We start from the raw sequence: 23,389 nt of genomic DNA, 5'->3' as shown, positions 1-23,389 counted from the left end.
CCTGTATATGCCTTGGTGGCATGACATTGCATGAGATTGACATGGCACTGTTTATAGATAATGTGATCTCCCCAGTGGACACTGTCTACACTTTCATTTCTTGATAACTTGTACCTTTTTCCCTTGTCGAAGACTGACTTTCATAGCAATATCACTTATGGGGCTTGAGCATTAATAAAGTTCCCTTTCGGGGCTTGATAAACTGCCTTCCCTGATGAGTGGGTTTAATTGCATTTTTTGATGGAGGTGTCCAGAATAAGGCAAGGGGTTAATTTTTTGGGGTGGAGGGGTGGGGAGGGTTCTTTTTAATAGCTATTAACTTCTTAACTAATTCCTGATAGGTTTATGGAGGAAACAATTTTTTATTGCCAGAATCTGGAAATAGTAAGACCAGAACTAAGTTTTAAGTTGATGTATATAGGAAGAGACAAAACATTTATCTTCGGTTCTACTGGCATTTCTGCAACTTCCTAGTCGTTAATAAGGCCCAGTGGAAAAAGGCCCAATTTCTCTGCTGTACTAACAAGCATTTAGCACATTGAAGTGGAGGCTGTGTCAGACAGCTGGTTATGGCTCACTGAGTCTCTGGCCATCTCTGTGTCATCTCAGGCCATGGTGTGGTTTAGAGCACACTGAGGGGCTATAGCAACGGTCCTTAAAAGCTGGGGATTGACAGAGTTCAGTGCACTATTGACACACACCTTCCATATGCTTTCCTGCCCCTCTGATACCCTCCATGCCCGCTATACCAGGAACAAGAAGGATAGATGGCCTAGGAGCCAGCTATGCTGGCTTTATGCCAGGTGGGAACTCCCCCACGATAGACTCATAGACTCATAGACTCATAGACTTTAAGGTCAGAAGGGACCAATATGGTCATCTAGTCTGACCTCCCGCATGATGCAGGCCACAAAAGCTGACTCACCCACAACAGAATCTTCCAGCCTGCGACCCCTGCCCTATGCTGCGGAGGAAGGCGAAAAACCTCCAGGGCCTCTGCCAATCTACCCTGGAGGAAAATTCCTTCCCGACCCCAAATATGGCGATCAGCAGAACCCCGAGCATACAGGCAAGATTCTACAGCCGGACTCTCATTTTACCCGCGATGGCCCGTTAATGCCTATTTGACTAAAATCACATTATCCCATCAAACCATTCCCTCCATAAACTTATCAAGCCTAATCTTGAAGCCAGAGAGGTCCTTTGCCCCCACCGTTTCCCTCGGAAGGCTGTTCCAAAATTTTACCCCTCTGACGGTCAGAAACCTTCGTCTAATTTCAAGCCTAAACTTCCCCACGGCCAGTTTATATCCATTCGTTCTCGTATCCACATTACTACTAAGCTGAAATAATTCCTCTCCCTCCTTGGTATTAATCCCTTTGATATATTTAAAGAGAGCAATCATATCCCCCCTCAGCCTTCTTTTGGTTAGGCTAAACAAACCGAGCTCCTCGAGTCTCCTTTCATAGGAAAGGTTTTCCATTCCTCGGATCATCCTAGTGGCCCTTCTCTGTACCCGTTCCAGTTTGAGTTCATCCTTTTTAAACATAGGAGACCAGAACTGCACACAGTACTCCAAATGAGGTCTCACCAGCGCCTTGTATAACGGAAGCAGCACCTCCCTGTCCCTACTAGAAATACCTCGCCTAACGCATCCCAAGATCGCATTAGCTTTTTTCACAGCCACGTCACATTGCCGACTCATAGTCATCTTGCGATCAACCAGGACTCCGAGGTCCTTCTCCTCCTCCGTCACTTCCAACCTATGCGTCCCTAACTTATAACTAAAATTCTTGTTAGTCATCCCTAAATGCATCACCTTACACTTCCCACTATTGAATCTCATCCTATTATTGTTACTCCAATTTACAAGGTCATCCAAGTCTCCCTGCAAAATATCCCGATCCTTCTCCGAATTGGCAATACCTCCCAACTTTGTGTCATCCGCAAACTTTATCAGCCCACTCCTACATTCGGTTCCGAGGTCAGTAACGAATAGATTAAATAAAATCGGACCCAAAACCGAACCTTGAGGAACCCCACTGGTGACCTCCCTCCAACCCGACAGTTCCCCTTTCAGTACTACCCGCTGCAGTCTCCCCTTTAACCAGTTCTTTATCCACCTCTGGATTTTCATATCGATCCCCATCTTTTCTAATTTAACCAGTAATTCCTCGTGCGGCACAGTATCAAACGCTTTACTAAAATCTAGGTAAATTAGATCCACCGCATTTCCTTTATCTAGAAGGTCTGTTACTTTCTCAAAAAAGGAGATCAAGTTGGTTTGGCACGATCTTCCTTTCGTAAACCCATGTTGTAATTTGTCCCAATTGCCATTCACCTCAAGGTCCTTAACTACTTTTTCCTTCAAGATTTTTTCCAAGACCTTGCATACTACAGAAGTTAAACTAACAGGCCTGTAGTTACCCGGGTCACTTTTTATCCCCTTCTTGAAAATAGGAACCACATTAGCTATTTTCCAGTCCATCGGTACCTCCCCCGAGTTTACAGATTTATTAAAAATTATCGCCAAGGGGCTTGCAATTTCTCGCGCCAGCTCCTTCAATATTCTAGGATGAAGATCATCCGGTCCACCCGATTTAGTCCCATTTAGCTGGTCAAGTTTGGCTTCCACCTCTGATACTTTAATGTCAATTGCCCCTCCTTTATTCCCCTCTGTCCCGCTCCCTCTATTCCTAAGCCCTTCATTAGCCTTGTTAAACACCGATGCAAAATATTCATTTAGATATTGTGCCATGCTTAGATTGTCCTTAATCTCCACTCCATCTGCAAGCTTCAGTGGCCCCACTTCCTCTTTCTTTGTTTTCTTCCTATTTATATGGCTATAAAACCTCTTACTATTGGATTTAATTCCCCTCGCGAGGTCCAACTCTACACGGCTTTTGGCCTTTCTCACCGCATCCCTACATGCTCTGACCTCAATAAGGTAGGTTTCTTTGCCGATCTCTCCTCTCTTCCATTCTTTGTACGCTTTCTGTTTTTTCTTAATCGCCCCTTTGAGACGCCCGCTCATCCAGCTGGGTCTAATTCCCCTGCCTACTGACCGTTTCCCCTTTCTCGGGATACAGGCCTCGGACAGCTCGTGCAACTTCAGCTTGAAATAATCCCAGGCCTCATCTGCCTTTAGCTCTCTAAGTATGTTAGCCCAATCCACTTCCCTAAGTAGTTGCCTTAATTTATTAAAGTTGGCCTTTTTGAAATCGTAAACCTTAGTCACAGTCATAGTTTTATTTCTGTTAACCCTTCCATTTAGTTTAAACCAAATTAGCTCATGGTCACTCGAGCCAAGGTTGTCCCCTACAACCATTTCCTCAACGAGGTCCTCACTACTCACCAGCACCAAATCTAAAATGGCATCCCCCCTCGTCGGTTCAGCTACTACTTGATGAAGGAATTCATCTGCTAGCACGTCTAGAAACATCTGAGCCCTATTATTGTTACTAGCATTTGTTCCCCAATCTATGTCTGGGAAGTTAAAGTCCCCCATGATCACACAGCTCTTATTAGTTTTTACTTCCTTAAAAACATTAAATAGTTCTCTGTCCGCATCCAGGCTAGATCCCGGCGGTCTATAGCACACCCCAAGCAGTATCTCAGGGGAGGCTCTAGTAGTTCTTTTACCCAGTGTAATTGTTGCCCAGACAGACTCCGTCTTATCCATTCCATCACTTATTATTTCTTTACATTTTAGCTCATTATTGACATACAATGCCACACCCCCACCTTTACCTTTTTTCCGGTCATTCCTAAACAGCACATACCCTTCCATACCTGTACTCCAGTCATGACTACCATTCCACCACGTTTCGGTTATTCCTACGATATCAGGTTTCATTTCTTGGACCAGGAGCTCCAATTCCTCCATTTTGTTACCTAGGCTTCTCGCATTGGTGTATAAACATCTTACCATATGCTGTCTATCCATTCTCCCATTAGTTATGCACTTTGGTACGGACCCAGTAGTGTCCATCTGCCCCCTCCTTCTTATGTCCAATTCCCTACCCCTACCTATATCTGTGCTTTTCTCCTCGCCCTCTTTTTCAGTGTTGGAATCTGGCGTGGAGATCAACTGGACATCTCCCAACCGTCTCCCCCAAGTTCCTAGTTTAAAGCCCTTTTGATGAGATGAGCCAGCCTCCCTCCCAGAAGTCTATTTCCTTCCCTACTCAGGTGAAGTCCATCCCGCGAGAACAGCTGTCTGTCCCCGAAAGCCTCCCAGTGGCCATACATCCCAAAGCCCTCCTTATAGCACCACTCCCTTAGCCAGCTATTTATCCTCACAATCCTGTCTGCCCTTTGCTGTCCTTCTCTAGGAACAGGCAGAATCCCACTGAAGATAATCTGAGCCTCGACTTCCTTAAGCGTCTTCCCCAGCCTGGCATAATCTCCCTTGATTCTCTCTAGCGAGAACCTAGCCGTGTCATTCGTTCCTACATGAAGGATGATCAAGGGGTTCTTACCCGCTCCTTTTAGGATCCTTTTCAACCGCAGGTCCACATCCCGTATCTTAGCGCCCGGCAGACAGCACACCCTTCTGTTTTCCGGGTCCGCCCTGGTCACAGGCCTGTCTAACCTCCTCAGTAAGGAGTCCCCAATCACATAAACCTGCCTTTGCCTGGGGGCAGCGCAATCTACCAATCTATCCCCTGTTCCCTGCGGCCGTAACTCCTGTCTGTCTCTATTTTCCCTTATAGTCCCCCTATTGCCATCCTGAATCCTCCCGGGGCCAAGTGTTGATGCTACTTCCATCAACTCTTCCCCCCTGTGTATTGGACTAGCTGCCCTTCTTTTCTTCCTCTGCCTCCCACCATCAGGTACCACCTGCTGCGTCCCCTCCTCGTTAGCCAAACACCCAAACCTGTTCCTGAGTTCTATTTCCCCCTCACTAGCCCTCCTTTTCCTTGGCCTGCTTCTCACGGTCACATGCTTCCACTGCTCTTGTTCTCCCCCCGACATTCCCCCCTCACAGACCATAGCCCCCGCTTCCATCTGCACTCCTGAGCATGCCCCTTCAGCCACCCCTTGCCTTTGCTCCATTAGCTGCTCAAACCCCCTTCTAAACTCTACCAGGGTCTCTACCTGCATCTCCAACCCCCGAACCTTTTCCTCTAACAGGGCAAGTAGGCGGCATTTCATACAGACATACCTCTGATCAGGTGCACCTGCTAGGACTATATACATACCGCAGCTGCTACATGCTTTCATCTGCATTGTGTCCCCTGCTGCCTGGCTCATGGCTGCTGTGGTCTCTGCCTGCAGCCTCTGAGGGAACAAAGCACACCTGCCTCCCCTTCCACCTCCCCCTGTAAACTCCCACTTAAACTCCCCTGTTAGCAGCCCTGTTGGCCGGCTCCTGGGGGCCGCTGCTCGCTGCTACGATGAGGGAATTCTCACCTGGCTAGGTATGGCCAGATCCTGGCCCCATTGTGCCACTGGTGCAACACAAAGAGGGAGGGGCTGGATAGGGGGAAAGAATCTGGCTCCAAATGTCTGTTGTAAAGAATTCCTACAAAGAAGAAATCGTATGTAGTCTGACTATTACTCCTTTGGGGACTCTGAAGAATCCTTCATCTCCACTTTGCATATACAGTTTGAGGGCTGGTAGTGAAGTGCATATATTCTAATTTTCCTAAATGCTTTTTAGTCATCAAAAATACATAGTTTAAAGAATTTCCATTGTCTCCGTTTCTGTAACAGGACTTAGAGTTTCAAAGATATATGAAATCAATATATAGTGGACTTGCCAAGTCTAACGGGTAATAGTTACATAGACATGAAATATATCTTAAAAAGCATCATGTTTAGTTCAAAGGTTAATAATGTTCATGTTGTTATAAGGTAATGATTGCCCAATAGGGATAATCTGGATTCACTTCAGAGACCAAATAGACACATCATAAAAGAAAACAGGTTGGTTTTAAAAATTTAAATGTTTTATGTCTTTAAAATATCATGTGACTCTTTCAATTATTAAGACAGAGAACACTTCAAGAACGGCTATACAACTGGATACTAGTTGGCCAAACTCTGCACTCAGTTTCACAGTATAAAAAACATACATATAAATTCTACGGTATATTGAAGTCTACAGTATATTGAGTTACTCCATGCTCATACCAATGTAACTGAAACCAAAACTTGGACCCGCATTCCTAATGACAGAATGTCTGTTTTTAGTCAAGGTATACTTGCGGCATTGAAATCTTTTTTGCTAGAATCTGATGGGTGTTTCATTTAGAATATTTGCCTTAAAACACAAATCCAAGAAAGGTCATATATTGTGCCTTTGGACATCCAGATTTTTAATTGATAAATTTTTAATTAAAATGTTATTCCTTTACTTTTCATCTCTCAAAACCAAACGGTTTATATCAGTGCCAAGCTAAGCAAATGTTATTTGGGATTTTTTTCAGTAGAGGTCAATGGAATTCAGTGATTGGCGACTGTTATGATAAGGTAATAGAAAAGGATGAAAGCTAGGATTGATTGAACATCTGTGAAAGGGATGCTGGTCCAATTGTATTTAGATTACTGATAAGGTAATTCCCCCAATGATTTGTTACATTCAAATTACAATAACAGAGATTTGCCATCAACAAGGCATAAAGTGCAGTTTCAGACTTATCTAACTCATAATGTAGGGGAAAGCAAAGATACTGATTGCAAAAGTTTTCCAGTTTTAGAACAACAAAAATGGATATGGCCTTCAGAGCACTGTTAAAGATCATATTATTGTATAAATTTGGCTTGTGTTACATCTGGAATAAAAAATGATCACTTGGTGATATTCCCAGTTAGAGTCATCATTGTGTAACCATTTAACCATAGAAGTTCCCATTTTTCTTTCCTTTTTTCTGCTGAGCTTATCTTGAAAGTGAAGGGTAATTGTTAAAGTCCAATATATGTGCCATAAGACAAATGCTGCCACAAGCCTAATACCTTCATTATTTACAAAACATTCATGTCCAAAATCTAATCAGAAAATTCTGAGATTTTTTTTAATGGACATTGGGATTAGTGATGCAAAATTAATTCATTTGAAGAAAACCTCAACACAGAGTCCTGCTCTGGAGAAGGTGTGATGGATAGTGATGGTTTGAATGATATCACAACTAAAGATTTCCCTTAGCTGTTCTGATAATTAATTTGTTTTCTGATAGGGCATTTCTTATAGGGGATTATTGCACTCCCTTATAATACATTCTCTTCACTGAAGGCCAGATTCTGCTACCTTTGTTCACATTGAGATGTCACACTAGTACTTAAGTTAGAAGGGGCTACTCACCGGGAGTAAGGGTGGCAGAATCACACCATGGGACAGTATTCATCGAGGCAATCCCGTACAATTAATTACAATTGAAATTGTTGATCCGCTTCTCAGAACAAAATAAAGGACACTGACCACGTTTGGGTCTAGGCTGAGAGGCAACCTCTAGACATGTAGATGAAGCAGCTTGGTGTAGGGACCGTGAGTCACAATTCCTTGTCTGGTTTCTCACTTGTTTCAGATGGGAGAATTAAGTCACTGGAGCCTTGTATTGGATGGAGTTTACCTCTTTTACCAGCTAAACTCTGCTGTTCGGTGTATTATGAGGGGCTCTGCTCACTGTCTGAGTGTCTCTGCCCTCTTCTCACCCACTTGTTTATTGGCAGGGTGTAGTGGCCCCATAGTGCCTGCACTGTCCTCTGCATATGGGCAGCGAAGTGGGGAGAGCCCTGTAACACTTCCTCTGTCCCCTGAACAGAAGTTGGGGTTAGGAGAGCTTACATCTTTTCTCCCCTGCACAGCCTCCTTTAAGCAAATGGTCAGACACACAGTGATGTCTGACTTAGAGCTATTTCAGAAAGTACGGAACAAGAAAGATATGCATCAGTTAAAGCAAGATCTGCATCTTGCAAGTGAGCAAGTGCTTACTCAATGCACTGTGGCTGACAAAAGCCTGGAGATACAAAAAAGAAATGTTCTAGCAAGATGTTGTGGGAAGCATCTTTAACATTTCAGAAAAATCCCCTTATGATGGCTATAATACTTGTTGATTCATCTTTTATCTGTCACTAGGAGATACACAATGAGACAATATCACTTGAGGCAAAGCAACGGAGGTGGGGAAATTTCTGAAAGCAACAACCCACTCATTTGGTTAGCAAGCAAGTTCTGACACGCGATTCTGAATCTGAATTTATAATGCATCTGTATAGTCACCAGTAATGGGCTTGGGCCAGCTCCAGTTCCCATTGCAGACAAGGGGAGTCTTTCCAACACCTTCTATAGAAATTGGATAGAGCCCTGGACTGTAAACAGTTGAAAACACAGGAAGATATTTTATTGTAAAGACTTTAAAAGGAATGTTGGGCTAAATCTTACATTTTTGCTCAGACAAACTTCCACTAACTCCAAGAAGAGTTTGCCTGAATTAGGAGTGAGTAAATACTGATTCCAAAAATCTGAGTCTCTTCTCTGTTACAGGTTCTTCTCTGCAAACTCCACTACAGCCAGTAAAGTTAAACTGGCATAAAGTTAGCATAACAGAGTGGATTATCAAGCCTCGGGTAAGGACCCCAGGGTTTGACTCACTGCATTCATATTAGTTACATTTATGATTGTCTACTTCATTCTCAAATGAAAGAAAGTGTAGTAAAAATAAAGCAGACTTGCATTCCTTGTGCATGCAAAACTTCTATTGACTTCACGGGGAAGGATCTGATCCTTAATCTCTGTATGTATGACTGGACTGAAATTCCATTAGGAAATAAAATAAACATATACTGAAAGGGGTATTGGGAGTGGTTATACCAAGGTGCTTTGACAAACCCAGCATTCAGATTCAAGCGAAAGACACATTGGATCGGTGTGAAAGTAATATGAAACACTTACCGGTATGGGGGCCCAGCTCCAGGCCCCTGGAAGGGGCAGGGCCTCAGGCAGAAGGGGTGGGGCTGGGGATCAGCCTCCCCCAGCCAGCCCATCAGCGCTGCCTGGCCTGCGCTGCCCGGGGCTCCGGCAGTGATTTAAAAGGACCTGAGGCTCCGGCTGCTGCTGCGGTAGCAGCGGCCAGGACCCCCTGGTCCTTTTAAATCACAGGTCCTGGGGGAGCTGCCCCTTTTGCCCCCTCCCCTGTCGGCGGCCCAGGGGGGACAAAAGGGGCAATGACATTAAAGCGCTGCCGCAGCAGCACTTTAACATCATCCTATTTTCATCCCTGGATTGGATCAACAAAAACATCAATCCATTAAAACTGTTTTATGGCATCTAAAGCAGAAAGATTAAAGCAAATACAAATATTTAGGGATGGGAAATGTTAGAAAGAGTGAATAAAATAAGAGTAGCGACCATACCATGGACCACAGCCTTAAAAGGGATTACAGTGGTGGAGTTGAGAGAAGAATTTGGCCTGCTATCTCTTAAACAATTCAAACTCCATGTAGCTTCAGTGAGAGGAAAAAGTGAAAACTTATCATCATTAGAAACTTTTACAACATATGGTGCATTTCCAAGTATTAGCTTTGGTCATCTGCATCAATCCTGTTGAAGGTCAGATGGGAATAGCAGCACCAAAAGTGATAAAGTCTTTATTACATTTGAAGTATTTCCATCCACTATAAATCTACCTTTTATAGATGATATTAAGGTCACAGCACAGTGATTATAGCTTTACAGAGAAATGATCAAAATGACAGGAATGAGTACAAGCTGAAGACATATAAAATGGAAATAAGAAAATGGTCTCCAAGCAATTACTCAAGAAAGGGAATTTGTCAAGCTACAGCAACTGGTGGAGTACTGTTCCCATATTTTCGATAAAATAATTGGAGACAGCATAGAGGAAGTCAACAATGATTACAAGAACAGGTAACTATTGTGCGTCTTCATAGGTCATGTGCAAAGCAGGCTTCCACCCTTCAATATGAAAAAATAATGAATGAGGGTCTTGCATTGTAAACATCAGTATTAATTACATTGAGTTTGTGAAGGCATTCATCAGGTTGCCCCTGTCATTTTAATTCAACCTTTGTTGTAAATGTGGGTTTATTTTAAAGCTGCTCAACACAGTACCTAGCCCGTATGACAATCTGACAGTGAAAAGAATTAATCAGCATCATTGCTCTTCCAGGAATGTGTCCTTTCATTGCTACTTCTGTCATAATCTCTTCTGTGGCTACTGGCTGAATACTAAAAAAAAAGTGTTGGATGAAAAACACTTGGAAACTAATTAATCTTAGGAGGTAGAACAGTTAATTTGTATTGCTTGTACAAGTGCCATTTCTCTGCTCTTCAGCAGCCCTTTACAGAATATCATAGGAGGCAGTGCACGGTTATATTCTTTGCTAAAGTAATACATGCAATGTCTGAAAAACAAGCAATGTAACTTTGGAGAATCTGTAGCCACTCTGTCTCAACCCCACCCTACTAGAAATCAGTAGTGAGGGAGAATCATCGACACTTGAACTTTGTTTCATGTCCTCAGACTCAGTTGTCAGTTCCTAGTGAATAGAAGGCTGTTTTTGATTTCACATCAGGTTTTGCAATATTATGGCTCCAATATTGTGAGTTCTGATTTACAATGGTATAAATATGATTAGAATCAAGCCCTAGAAACCTGATCCAATGCCAACTAAAGTCAATGGGATACTTTGATGGGCATTGGATTGGACCCAAGGGGTGAAATCCTAGCTCTATTGAAGTCAGTTGGAAGATTGCCATTGACTTCACTGGAGGCAGAATTTCACTGTAGGTGGTATCGCATTTAACACCTTTATCTGTTCTGCAAAGAAGCCAACAATTGAATGGGCAGGGAAAATGAACTATCTCTGCATACCCTTTCAGCTCAAAATAGACTCACATTTGCAGGGCAGTGTTAAAGAAGATGTAATTGCTCTTGACTATGCTGTACCTCTTCTCCTTAATGAGAACATCAGATAACAGTGCTATAACTTGACACCGTCAGTAGACATTAAATTAGAAAACAAAATAATGCACAAAGCAGAAACAGTAGATGTGAAATAATTAGAACTAAGTGGTAATGCCGTCATTTCGGTTCTCTACCAAGCAGAGATGGTGGATGATGGATTCTCATCTCATTTATACTGGGTTCACATTTGTGTAACTCCATGGAATTCAATGGAGTTACTCCTGATTACACCAGAGTAACCAAGAGCAGAATCACACCCTTGGGAATTTAAACAGAAAAAGCGAGAGAGAGGAAAAGTATAAAGGCTTTTGACAGCTATATTATGTGGAGAATTATCAGATAAAAATAACATCAATGCATTTCTAACCAGGAGAGTCCTAAGACAAGTTAAGCTATCAATCATTTGTATCACTCACCATTCAGTAAAGAGATTCAGCATCTGAATCAGTCATTACAATGTGAAAGAGAATTAGTAAAGTTTCAAACAAAATGCAGATAAATGAACTGGAGGACAATGCAATTGAATTTTAAAACTTGACAAGAATCCAGAATTATTTCATTAGGCCGACATGGGAAGATTTGGTTTCTTCTTGTTATGCAAGAAATTTGAGACGTTAAGTCTTAGGTAGAATGATTTTTAAAAGTGTAACATCATATAATATACTTTTGTGTATCATCTTGCCTCCAGAAGGAACCTAGAGGGCAGTAAAAAGTATGGTGCACATCCTGAGTTCCTTATTAATTTTTGGGTCAGTCCCTATTCATGCAAGCTCCACTTCATACCAATGAGAGTTTGACTGAATAAGAACAGTGAATGATGAGCAAAATCTAAGGAAGACTTCAGGATTTGCCTCGATGCATATTGTATTACACCTTCTTAATTTTGTTTTTAGTTCGCCTGAGATATGCACACATATTACTTCTTTTCACTACACAGAAATTAGGCAGGAATTTATTTTCAAATGTACCTTGTTCAGCTTATTATAAAGTTTATTACTTTTCTTTAAACAAAAATCATTTTGCTTACAGATTACTACAAAAATGGGTGCTGCTCCAATCCTGAAAAGCTATAAAAACTGGCGTTATATCAAACCAAAAACATACATCTCAAGTGGTCCATGTTTTAGATCAATGTATTTGTTTGTTTCATAGACTACAGGAAGAAAGAGAAGTATGACGCACATTTTTCATAAAATGGTTTTGCCTTGGATTATGTGAGCACATTGATAGATACGGGGACAGGTGACATCTAGCCTTCAATCATATGGCACAGCATATTCTGCCAATGCATTACATGTGCCATCCTGTCCAGGCAGGATATGATGAATCAAGGCAGACAGGTGCACTATGAGGCAGAGTGTGAACATTGCAGCCTCATTGAAAGTCATCCTGGGTAGCATGTTCTGGAGACACCAAACAGATTAGCTGTCTGGAACCTGACCATGCCCACTAGCCAGTACACCCCTTGGTGTGGAAGTCAACGTACCCTCCACTCCCTTTCCCAACTGTCATCTTGGGCCATGAACCAGCATGTGAGGAGTTCCTCTGGATTCAGTGGAACTCCTCATATGCTTTAAGTGTGTGCTTCAGTGCGTTCTAGATTCAGGGCCTAAAGCACTAGACCAGAATTCTGCCTAGCTGTTATGGAAGATGTCCTCCATGTTTCTGGTCTTCTGCTAGCATCTGTACAGCCCTGAGCAGAATTTGGCCCATAGTACTAAAAATATTTTCAGTATGAATTTCTAGTGTAGACGTGTCTTGAAAGGACTGAATAAAAGGTTTAGAATAAAATATATATAGAAAGAGAGAGAGATGAAGGAAAGGTATGTTTAGAAAACCTAATATAAATGCAGTCTGAGTGTTTTAATGCAAATTATTTTTACAACAACTTTCATGAAAGTCTGTGTTTATATCTGGGAGTAGCTGAGATGGTTCTGTGAACACCTGGACTGAAGAAGGAGCTCACTCTTGGTTAAACACAACAGCTGTGCGGAAGTGAGTGAGAACTGGAAAATGAAAGTGGCTATAAACATAAGTGAAACTGACCCATCTAATTTTATTATTCTGATTGCTGAGTATAATGCAATAAGCATGCTAGCTTGTAAATGGCAAAAAGTTAATTGGCTTTTTTTTTCAAATTCTTCCTGTTTCAGCAGTCGCAGATGTTATTAGTAATGCAAGTAAGGACCTTGTTTAACATGTGGCTTTTATCTCAACAGCTTGTCATGTTTGTCTCCTTTCCCCCATATTTTAATGGCCTGTGTGAAATGGCTTATACGTGCCCACAAACATTAATAAGATGGAAGAGTTAGCCTCTGCATTTAATTTACCTCAGTTGGCCATATTCATCCTCAGGTATATGCCTGCAACTCTCATTGACTGTAGAAGAACAAAATTTGGCCCACTCCTGGTTAGTTCCCTGGGGTAAAATTCCCCACACCCCAAATAAGTTCTCAAAATAGGATTTCAGTGGCCCTTAAGTGGTGTTGTGGCCTTGTGCAGAATTTCATTCATAGTTCAGCGCTTGTGTAACAGTGAGCTTAGGCTTCCATCCTCCACAAACTTGCAAATATGCTTACCTTTATGCACTTAACTGTTCCCATAAAGTCAATGGGGCTGCACATATGCTCAAAGTGAAGTCTTTACAGGATCAGGACATTAGCCCGCGATCTTCATCAAATTAACAAAAAAAAATCTTAACTTTATCTTGCAGAGATGTTGGAAACCAACAATGTAATCACTTTCAATGGACTAGCCAATAGCTCCAATTACCACACTTTCCTTTTGGATGAGGAACGGAGTAGACTATATGTTGGAGCAAAGGATCACATATTTTCTTTCAACCTGGTTAACATCAAGGAATATCAAAAGGTATCTTCAATCCTACTATAATTGTTTTTTAACAAAACCTGTGGTACAAATCTTGTTATGCAGAGGTATAATGTATAACTTGACAATAGATATAAACTACTTTTAAATTGTCATGACAGCTTATGATAGCTAACCTCCCACCCACCCCCCAAAAAAGAAAATTGTTGCAGCTACAAGGGGGGGAAAATAATAGGCCAAATTTGGACCTGGTTTAAATGGTTACGCCAGTTCTAAATTTGGACAAATATATATAAACAATGCAAGTGCTTGCCTACATGAACATTTAATGAGCAGCAAGCTGGGATATGAATCTACTCCATGCTAGCTTGCTGTGCTAGTTGTCCATGTAGACCCTGCTGACACACACTAACAGTTAGTGTGCTTTAGGGTATGTCTACACTACCCGCCGGATCGGCGGGCAGCGCTCGACCCCCCCGAGCGCTCTCCCATCAACTCCTGTACTCCACCGCCGCGAGAGGCGCAGGCAGAGTTGACGGGGGAGCGGTAGCAGTTGACTCACCGCAGTGAAGACACCGTGGTGAGTAGGTCTAAGTACGTCAACTTCAGCTACGTTATTCACGTAGATGAAGTTGCATAACTTAGATCGATCCCCCCCACTAGTGTAGACCAGGCCTTAGTCTACTCATATTTCAAAGCGGGGACACTAACAAACTGTTAGTGTGTGTCAGCAGGTTCCAGGTGGACAGGTAATGCTCAGCATGCTAGTGCAGGGTACATTCACATCCCAGCTTGCCATGAAAAATCTTTTTGTGTAGACAAGCCGCAAGTCAGCAAGATCAGGAATATAGAATGTCTGATTTTTAGCTACTAATTATAGAGAACATACGGTAAACCTCATTTTAATGTTCTGTAATTATTTGTGCCTGTCCTGTGTTAGGAGCCTGGGCAGAATAGTTAAAGCTCTAGTATATTTTTACAGCGGTATTATATAATTATTGTATATAACATATTGAAAGTATCATAAAAGGTTAATCCCTAGATCCTAAGGTGAAGCTTAAAACTATGGGATTTTACATGCTTATATTTAAGCAATCAAGCTTTAAGGTTTTGTAAAGCTATGGTGCTAATATCTACACAGCTCCCTTTTTCTATGTGTCTTTCTTCTGGTCCATGTCCACTACATCCACAGTAGTATAGTCCTTTTTTACATCTCCTAATAAGGAAGAGTTGATTGAAAAGTAGTAACACAGGAGCAGTAGCACCAGTAAATGAATGCACTTTACCTCAAGCCACCTATTCACCAAACAGTCCATATTTTTATGTTTACTGCTCAATAAAATGAAGATGACTGTCACGACAGCTCTCACAAAAAGGTCACATTACCATTCACTTTTTTTGAGAGTAGGGCCACTTCGGTGTTTGTGAGGGTGAGTGTTGATTTCTTTTCCTTAGCATGGAGTGCTTTAAAGAATTGTGTTTCTGCTACTCATAAACCATAATAGATTGGATCTTAATAAAAGAGTGACAGATTGGTAAAAGCTCTTTGCCCTTGATGGAGGACATTACTTTTGGTAAAAGTTGTAGACTTAAATTAAAAGCTGATGTACAGTTCAACTGTGCTTTTGGGTATGCTTCTGCTTGAGTCTAAAAAGTTGTTTTATCTTTTCATTTATTCTAATGAGCTTTGCCAAAGAGTAAGAAGGTAAACACAGAGATGGAGGTTTGATTTGTTATGTTCAAGCATTTAAAATCCCACAACTTTGATGGTGCATTTTAGATTCAACTTTTATGAAAGATATATTGCTTCAGTACCAGTGGATTTTTTCTTGGTATTCCTGACCTTTTGCCCATTTGCCTATTAGCTTCCTAAGATGATAGCAATAAATACCTTGTGTTCTGTATTCTGAAGGAAGACAGGCCATTCATTTGTATTCTCTAAGGAAAAAAGATAAAAGGGAAACTGAGTATTTTCTTTTCTATTCTCCTTAGAGCAGCTATAAAGGAAACTGGCTATTTATTTGTATCCTCTGAGGGATTCATAGTTTAATGCACAAAACATCTGGAATAATTAAAAGAAAGGATGGTGTTTCCACAGTAGAAAACTGCTCTCTGACATTAAGGGAATTGTATCTTCTGTTCTTCAGTCTTCAAACACTTCTAGAACAATGTGTGAAATAATAAACAGACATTATTATATGAAAGAAAGATAATTATTATTGATGGCTCAAAACTGCAGATTCAAAGTGGGATTTGAACATTCCCAAAGATTTAGAGAATTTTTGGATCAGCTTAATATAAAGACCATGGTCACTGAAGAAATTTAGATCCGAATCAAAACTTTTCTAAAGACTTAGCTGTGTTTGAATCTCAGCCTGTGGTTCGGGTTCATCTCTTATTATTATCAATTATCACATCGTCCCATCATTTTTTGAGCAGGCGTCTCCACTGAAACCAGTGAGGATTTCTACTTAAGCACTGGAAGTAAGTTATGGCCTCAGCAAAATAGCACAAATAAGGCCAAATTCACCTTGTCATTACAATGGTGCAAATTCACTGACTTTCACATCAAGTCAACAGAATTGCAGCATTGTCAGAGGAGAATTTGACCTGCCCATATTAGAGATACGAAAAACTGGTTAAGATAATATAGGAACCTTTCTCCAAAACTTGAATTGATCCTGAACTGAACCTTTTGGGGGCTCTAAAAAATTTGGTTAATTTTTTTTTTCAATTTAGTAAATTTTCATTTTCACTTTTCTCTGAACGTCTTAAGCCAGGAATAGAAGCAGGAAGAATCCTTTGAGAGACCGTGTTCTCATGAAATTTTCAGCCCAATTTTATAGACTCAAGAGGTTCAAATTCTGTTTGGATCATATTATATTATATTTGTTAAAGAAAATTCAGAATTTTTGGGTGTTGGTTGAGGTCCACCCTAGACCTCAAAAGATCACTAACAATATGTCCTTAATTCTCTTTTGTCACCTGCAATCATCCTATTTTCCTAATACTTTCCCCTTTACTTTATAAATAATGTATTGAATACCAAGGTTATAATCCAGTCTTGTGGCCATTCATATTGCATTATCTGAAGTTACCAACTGAATCGTAACCTGGCATTATGTGAAGATCATGTTTTATTCTATATGTAATTCCTAAAAGATTTTCAACAGACATGAATAATTGACTGAAATGGTCTCTGGGTTTTCTCTGTAGGAAGTGAGATACTTCTTCTACCAGAAGTAATACTACAGCAGGCTTAGGGAGTATTACTGGAAGATTATAGATATTTGCAAAGACACTTATCCAAATCAGCATCAGCATTAGTGTTTGATGGAATGATAGTATCAAACTAACATCGCCATTTTTATTCATTTAATTGAAGAGCAGGAAACAAAAGTGAATTACTATATAAACTGAACAGTCAAGAGTCCCATTTATGTTACAATATTCCCAAACCCAATTAAATGGCACATAGTAATAGATATCTATCATATTCAGTGATGTCAAGATGATGCAAGCTTTGGGCCTGGGTCTCCATTCCATTTTTAAACCAGTGTTGTAAATACATTAAAATCAATATTGATTTACCAGTATAACTGAATGGAAAATCAAGCCCTTTGCTTCCATATTTTTCAAAGTCCGTAGCAGAGATCCACATTATACACCTGTATTTATAATCTTCTTTGCCATGATTCCCATTATATACACTTTATTCTGCTTAAGTTTGGTTTTTTTCAGTGAAAGGAATAAAGAGAAAAGCAAAGGAACTGGGTGAAGAGACTATATATAGAACTTGGTATACAATTTGTGATTATTGAAGCATGAAATGGCATAAAGTGATTTTTATTTTATTTTAGATTTTTTGGCCTGTGTCTCATACCCGAAGGGATGAGTGTAAGTGGGCTGGAAAAGATATTCTGGTAAGTACAAATCTTTATAATGGTGTTTTGTTTTTGTGTGTGAAGAATTTGAATATTTCATGAAGTCTAGTGTTAATTTTTAAAGCACTTATTTTTCCTAAGATTACTCTTCTTACTCTAACATGAGATTTGGGTCACATCAGGTTTTTTGGTTGGCTGGGTATTTTGGTCCAAAGAAATGGATGCTGAGTTTAAATGCATAAGAGGATGAAAATCATGCAAATTGAAGAGAAAGTATTTATTATAAAAGCACCCACTAAAGTTAGAATAATTGATTCTTATTTAATTTTCTTCTGATTTCATTAATTGTGCACTGATTTAGCCCCTGATCATGCAGTAAGCTCCATGTAAACCCTTGTGCCCACATGGCACTTCACTGAAGCGGGTCTCCATGCAAGGTTTCCTTGGGTTCTGCCTGTATGGAGTTTATTGCAGGATTGAGGCCTAAGTGGTTTTAAGTTTCTGCATCAGTTTTGGTGCAGGAAAGAAACAGTTATATAACAACTGCTTTACTTACCTTCTCACTCTCTCTCACTCACATATCTCTGTCTTTGTACATATGAGAGTGAGAGAGATTTGGCCACAAGTCCTAACAATTCTCTCAGTGTATATTGATAGTTTAGCCCTGTCTTCCATTATAGGAGCAGAGAGAGAAAGAGGATACGTATACACAATAAGTCAAATGGACACATGCACAGTGGGCCAAATGGGAAATCAGTGAAGTTGCAAGGGTATGACTGAGAGTGGAATTTGGCCCCATGTGTATACATTACTGGCCTGAATTTCAGAGATGGTTCACTAAAATATTCATAATGCCAATCTTATGCCTCTGAAGAACTATGTTCCAATACTGTCTTAGGTCAGAAGTGAAAGTGGGTTCACTGGGCTTAACCTAGTCCCTAGAGGACTGTTGTCTACGTCAAAATATCATTTTTGGAACAGCAGAGGTGGTTTAGGTCAGGACTGACATATATAACCAGCGATGTATGTATGGAAAGGGAGCTCATGATTTTCATGTGCCTGGCTATAGTATGAGTGTCTCTAGCCACTTTGTAGTCCCCTGATTTTAAATCACTACAAATATTTTTTACTCAAACCATGTATGTATTCACAAGCACTTCCCTTAGAAATATTCTGTGAGCTAGAGATCAGAAAATCTAACCTGCTAGGTAACCCAGAAAGTGCGGGTTGGTGTGAAGTACCTGAAGAAATTAACTAACAGTGGCAGTCCAGGGTTGTACTAAGTATTGTTATATTACAGTAAGCAACAATACCATGCCTTGAAGAGAAACTCAGAAATCTACAGTACTGAGAACAAAATTGCTTCCTTTACATTTTTTTTTAAAAAAAATTCTTTTAAAAATTCAAAATAATAAAGTGGCGGGGGGGGGGAGGAAGGGAAAGTTTCAGACATTGCAGAAAGTCAGTTTCCAATATACTCATAGTAAGTGGCCATATTTCGTTGTGCTGTCCCTGGAATAGTCCAGAAACAAGATTATGACTCCGGGAGTCACCATCTCACTTCCAGTCACCTCTGTGTGTATGTGTGTGCATTACACAACAAGTCTATATCCTGCATAGTGTATATTCGCTGACATGTCAAGGTAGCTACTCCACTAGGCATGAATGTGGAGTAGATCCATTGCTCAGTCCCATCCTGCTATTTTCTATCTACCTGCATTGGGTATCCCCATGCACTGGAAGCTTCAGTACAGTGTGCTGGCACAAGGGCATAAGAAGGCATAACATGGGGTACGGTGCGCAGGACATACAACAATCTAACCCAAAGCGAGGGTAACAGTGTTACAAGTTATACGGGTCTGGTCAGAAAATGTCGAAAGAAGAAAAATGTTGGTAAACAACAGAAAACATATTGCAAATTTTATTTTCTATTTTCCACCAGCCCTACAAATGTACGAGATAAGCCGCAAAGAGTTCATTCTATATATTTAAATATAAATAAAGAATGGCTAGTAATATTTTATGTGGGTCCAGGTCAGCACTGGGGTTTTGGTAGGTGAGTTAGAAATCTGAAGCAGGATTAACTCTCAGTGTGTCTAGTTCTCTATTGGTAAACACCCAAAAGTACCTGAGTCACAGGTTTCTCTCCAGTCCTGCTCTTGCCATTTAATAATGCATTAGAAACAAAGTACTAAATGGTGTAACATAATATAACAATTCTAGATATACTAACATTAAAGATTGCACATCATTAAAGAAACTTAGCATTCTTCCCTCCTATATTCCTTATAGTTGTTGTCAATACCTAGGAAATGTGAAATATAATGACCATAAAAATAACTCAACGTGCTCTCATTAAACAGAGAGAGGATGCTTAAAGTGGAGTATAAAGCACATTTGATTTAATGTTGCTATCAACGTGGACCATTGCTAAGATATTAGATATTTCTCCTTTGTGATTGCTCACACTTTCCTAAATGAAGTTCTGTATCTTTTATGACAGTTCTCATTTTTAACATTTGTAATTATTGATCTCAAGGGGGGCAGCCAATACTGAAAATTCAAGTCCCCACTAATAAGCCAGGTGCAGTACAGCAGCTGCAATGAAAGTTTTTCCCTAATATTGCCCCAGTGGTAACCTCAAACATGACCTGAGAGATTTCCCCTCATAATTAAAAGAAATCATTTACTGTAGCTTTTATTCTGTCTGAGTCCAAAGGATTCCTTAAATCCACACTGCCAGTCATGTATCAGAGGGGTAGCCGTGTTAGTCTGAATCTGTAAAAAGCAACAGAGAGTCCTGTGGCACCTTTAAGACTAACAGAAGTATTGGGAGCATAAGCTTTCGTGGGTAAGAACCTCACTTCTTCAGATGCAAGTAGCAGATACATTACTTGCATCTGAAGTAGTGAGGTTCTTACCCACGAAAGCTTATGCTCCCAATACTTCTGTTAGTCTTAAAGGTGCCACAGGACCCTCTGTTGCTTTTCACTGCCAGTCATGCCAATCTAGGCATAGCAAATTGGTGAAATTTCAGTTTGCATGGGATAATGCTGAGGGCAGCATATTACGATATTGTAAATCTAATGATAACCCTTTATTACTTATGTAGCAGTTTTCATATGTGTGTTTAAAGCACTTTATAAATGTTAATTAGTGAAGCTTTGCAATATCCCTGTCGTATGTTGTCCATTTTATAGGTAGGTAAACTTTTTAAAATATGCTTGACTCCCTTTTACATATAGGTAAACTGAGACACCAGGAGATTAAAAGTCCTCCCCCAAGATCACACAGTGGTTACAGCAGAAGCCATTTTTTTCATAAACAAAATTCTCTACTAGACTTTCTCATCAGGTATAGAGAAGTTGCCATTAAACTCTTTATTAGCAGTTAGAGTTGCTGTGATATTTCTCTATCCTTAGTATAGGGAATACTACAAATAGCAAAGTAATGTTATTAGAGAAAAAGGCAAAATTGTAAATATTTAATAGCAACCAAGGTATTTACTTTGGGCTATCATAAACAAATGTGATAGCCCAATAAAAGGAGACAAAGAGTTTCTTATTGCTCTGAACCTAGATATCTCCCTGGATCTACTGTGGTTACATCCTGAAACCTTCCCCTGTAGATTCCTGATCAGGAGTTTGGAACAATCAAAGAATTAATTGTCCCTACAGAATACATCCCAGGTTTTACACTGAACCACACAGTGCAGACATGATCAATAAAGCTCCTACTGATATAACTCACTACTGAGTTTCAGTATTTTGATTTAAAGAGCTCACAGTCAGTCACCTGGGACACAATGGTAACACATGACAATTTCTGCATCACATATGGATTAAATAATAGGGAAACAAGAAAAAATGTGGCTATAATTCCATCCTGGGGTTCCAGTGATGTCATAAATCATCAGAGTGTAGTTTGAGTGATTTATGTAGTCACTGGAACCATAAGATGGAACTGTAACTGGGGATAGGAAAACCAGTGCATAAACTGGAGCTGAGCAGAAACTCCACCTAGAATTCAAACCGTTATTTTGTTACAGTATGAAAAGGTTTGATTAACTTCCCCCTTCCCCTCTATTTGGTGCATCTCTGCACTTCCTAATTTTATGATGCACAGGAAACAGAAGTGCCAAGACACCAAAGGAGTAGTTCTTGTGGTATTTAATTATGGGATTTAACTATGGGATATGGTAAGTTCTCCATGATTTGACGTCTTTAAGGATGAGTTTTAATAAAGCACCTAAGGGTGCTGACTTCTAGTGGGAATTGGATGCCTAACTCCTTATGAAAATCCCTCTCTAAATCTAAATCAAGTTGGTAGGCTAAATGCAGCAATTACTTGGTTTATGCCCGTGTTATGCAAGATGTCAGACTAGATCAGGGGTCCCCAATGTGGTGCCCGTGGGCACCATGGCGCCCGCCAGGGCGTCTAAGTGCGCCCGCATACTGGCCAGCGGACGAGCATCCGCCGAAATGCCGCCAAGAAGCAGCGTCATCCAGAGGCATCACCGCCAAAATGCCGCCGATTTGCCGTCGGCGGCATTGCGGCGGCGATGCCTCTGGATGACGCTGCTTCTCGGCGGCATTTCGGCGGCGACGCCTATTGACGTTGCCACTTGTTGGCGGCATTTCAGTGGATGCTCGTCCACCGCCACGGTCCTCCATGGCTCATCGTCTGGCGCCTGCCAGACGAAAAAGGTTGGGGACCACTGGACTAGATGATCATAATGCTCCCTTTTGGCCTTAACATCTATGAATTTTTGACTTTCCAATCTACCCAAAACATGCTTGGAAATATTTTTAAAAATCTGCCTGGAGTCTTTGTTCTCACAAGGTGTCTAGACCGCATAGAATCAAGTACATTTGTGAAAGCTTTGGAACACCATTGGAATGTAACCCACACACCTCCTGGATGTGGTGTTCTGTCCCATCTAGTGGCACCAAGACCACTTAAAGAGGGAGAGAAAATGTGCCTGCTCTACAGCCTTAGCTAACAGCCAGTTGGCTTTTAATTTGTGGTAGAGACTCATGCACTAAGCTCCAGAGGTCCCTAGTTCGATCCCACCCGCCAACAACTGGGGTCTGTCAGTGTTACAAGAACATTCCAAATCTTCTCTTAGCATTTTTAGGAGAAATTTATTGTTAGTGAATTGTGACAAATTGTCAGCACCAGGATGATGGTCTTGTATTTATCCATCAATCTGGTGCAATTCATCATCGGCAGCCATAATGCAAGCACGTTGTCCCAACTATGTGCCTCAAACCTGTTCTCGTTAAAAGATTACTCTTTAAAAGTAGTTCAGTCTTCATGTCATTAATTCCTTGGCTTCTAAACTACCCCAGCCAAACTGGGTGCCAATTAATGCTCACTGTGTCATAGTTTTTGTGATGTAGACATTTGTCTGCTTGTAACTGTCCTTTGGCCACCGACCGCCTGTGAGCCCTAGGAGGTTTGTCTGATCATCAATGGCCACAGGAATTCAAATTGTGTTTATTTACTTGAATAGTTAAAATATATATCTGCCTATTTTACTCCAGTGCTGCTGCTAATTTGGAGTCAAATCAAAATTTAAAAAAAGTCTCTGCCGCTGAGCAGCAGCAGCAGAGGCTCATGTTAAGTACTTTGTGGATACGTTCCATTTATGCATCTTTGCATTTCAAGAAGTGTTGTTCAGCTCATTCTTTGAGGATTGCATGGGTGTCAATTAGATCACAGTCCTTTGAGTTTAAATAGGAC

The 23,389-nt window shown here is 40.7% G+C and overlaps 1 protein-coding gene across 1 annotated transcript in view; it reads left to right on the top strand.

Moving 5' to 3' along the window:
* SEMA3A (semaphorin 3A) overlaps positions 1–23,389 on the top strand; it is a 423,962-nt gene that overhangs the window by 272,636 nt on the left and 127,937 nt on the right. The window contains exons 3-4 of the mRNA XM_065423447.1: positions 13,645–13,802; positions 17,621–17,683. Coding sequence (XP_065279519.1) covers positions 13,645–13,802; positions 17,621–17,683 — 221 coding nt within the window. The remainder of the gene's footprint in view (positions 1–13,644; positions 13,803–17,620; positions 17,684–23,389) is intronic.

This window comes from Emys orbicularis, chromosome 1, assembly GCF_028017835.1.
Source record: "Emys orbicularis isolate rEmyOrb1 chromosome 1, rEmyOrb1.hap1, whole genome shotgun sequence".
NCBI lineage: Eukaryota > Metazoa > Chordata > Testudines > Emydidae > Emys > Emys orbicularis.
The sequence above is the reverse complement of the archived record's forward strand: the minus strand, read 5'-3'. Positions and strand labels throughout refer to the sequence as shown.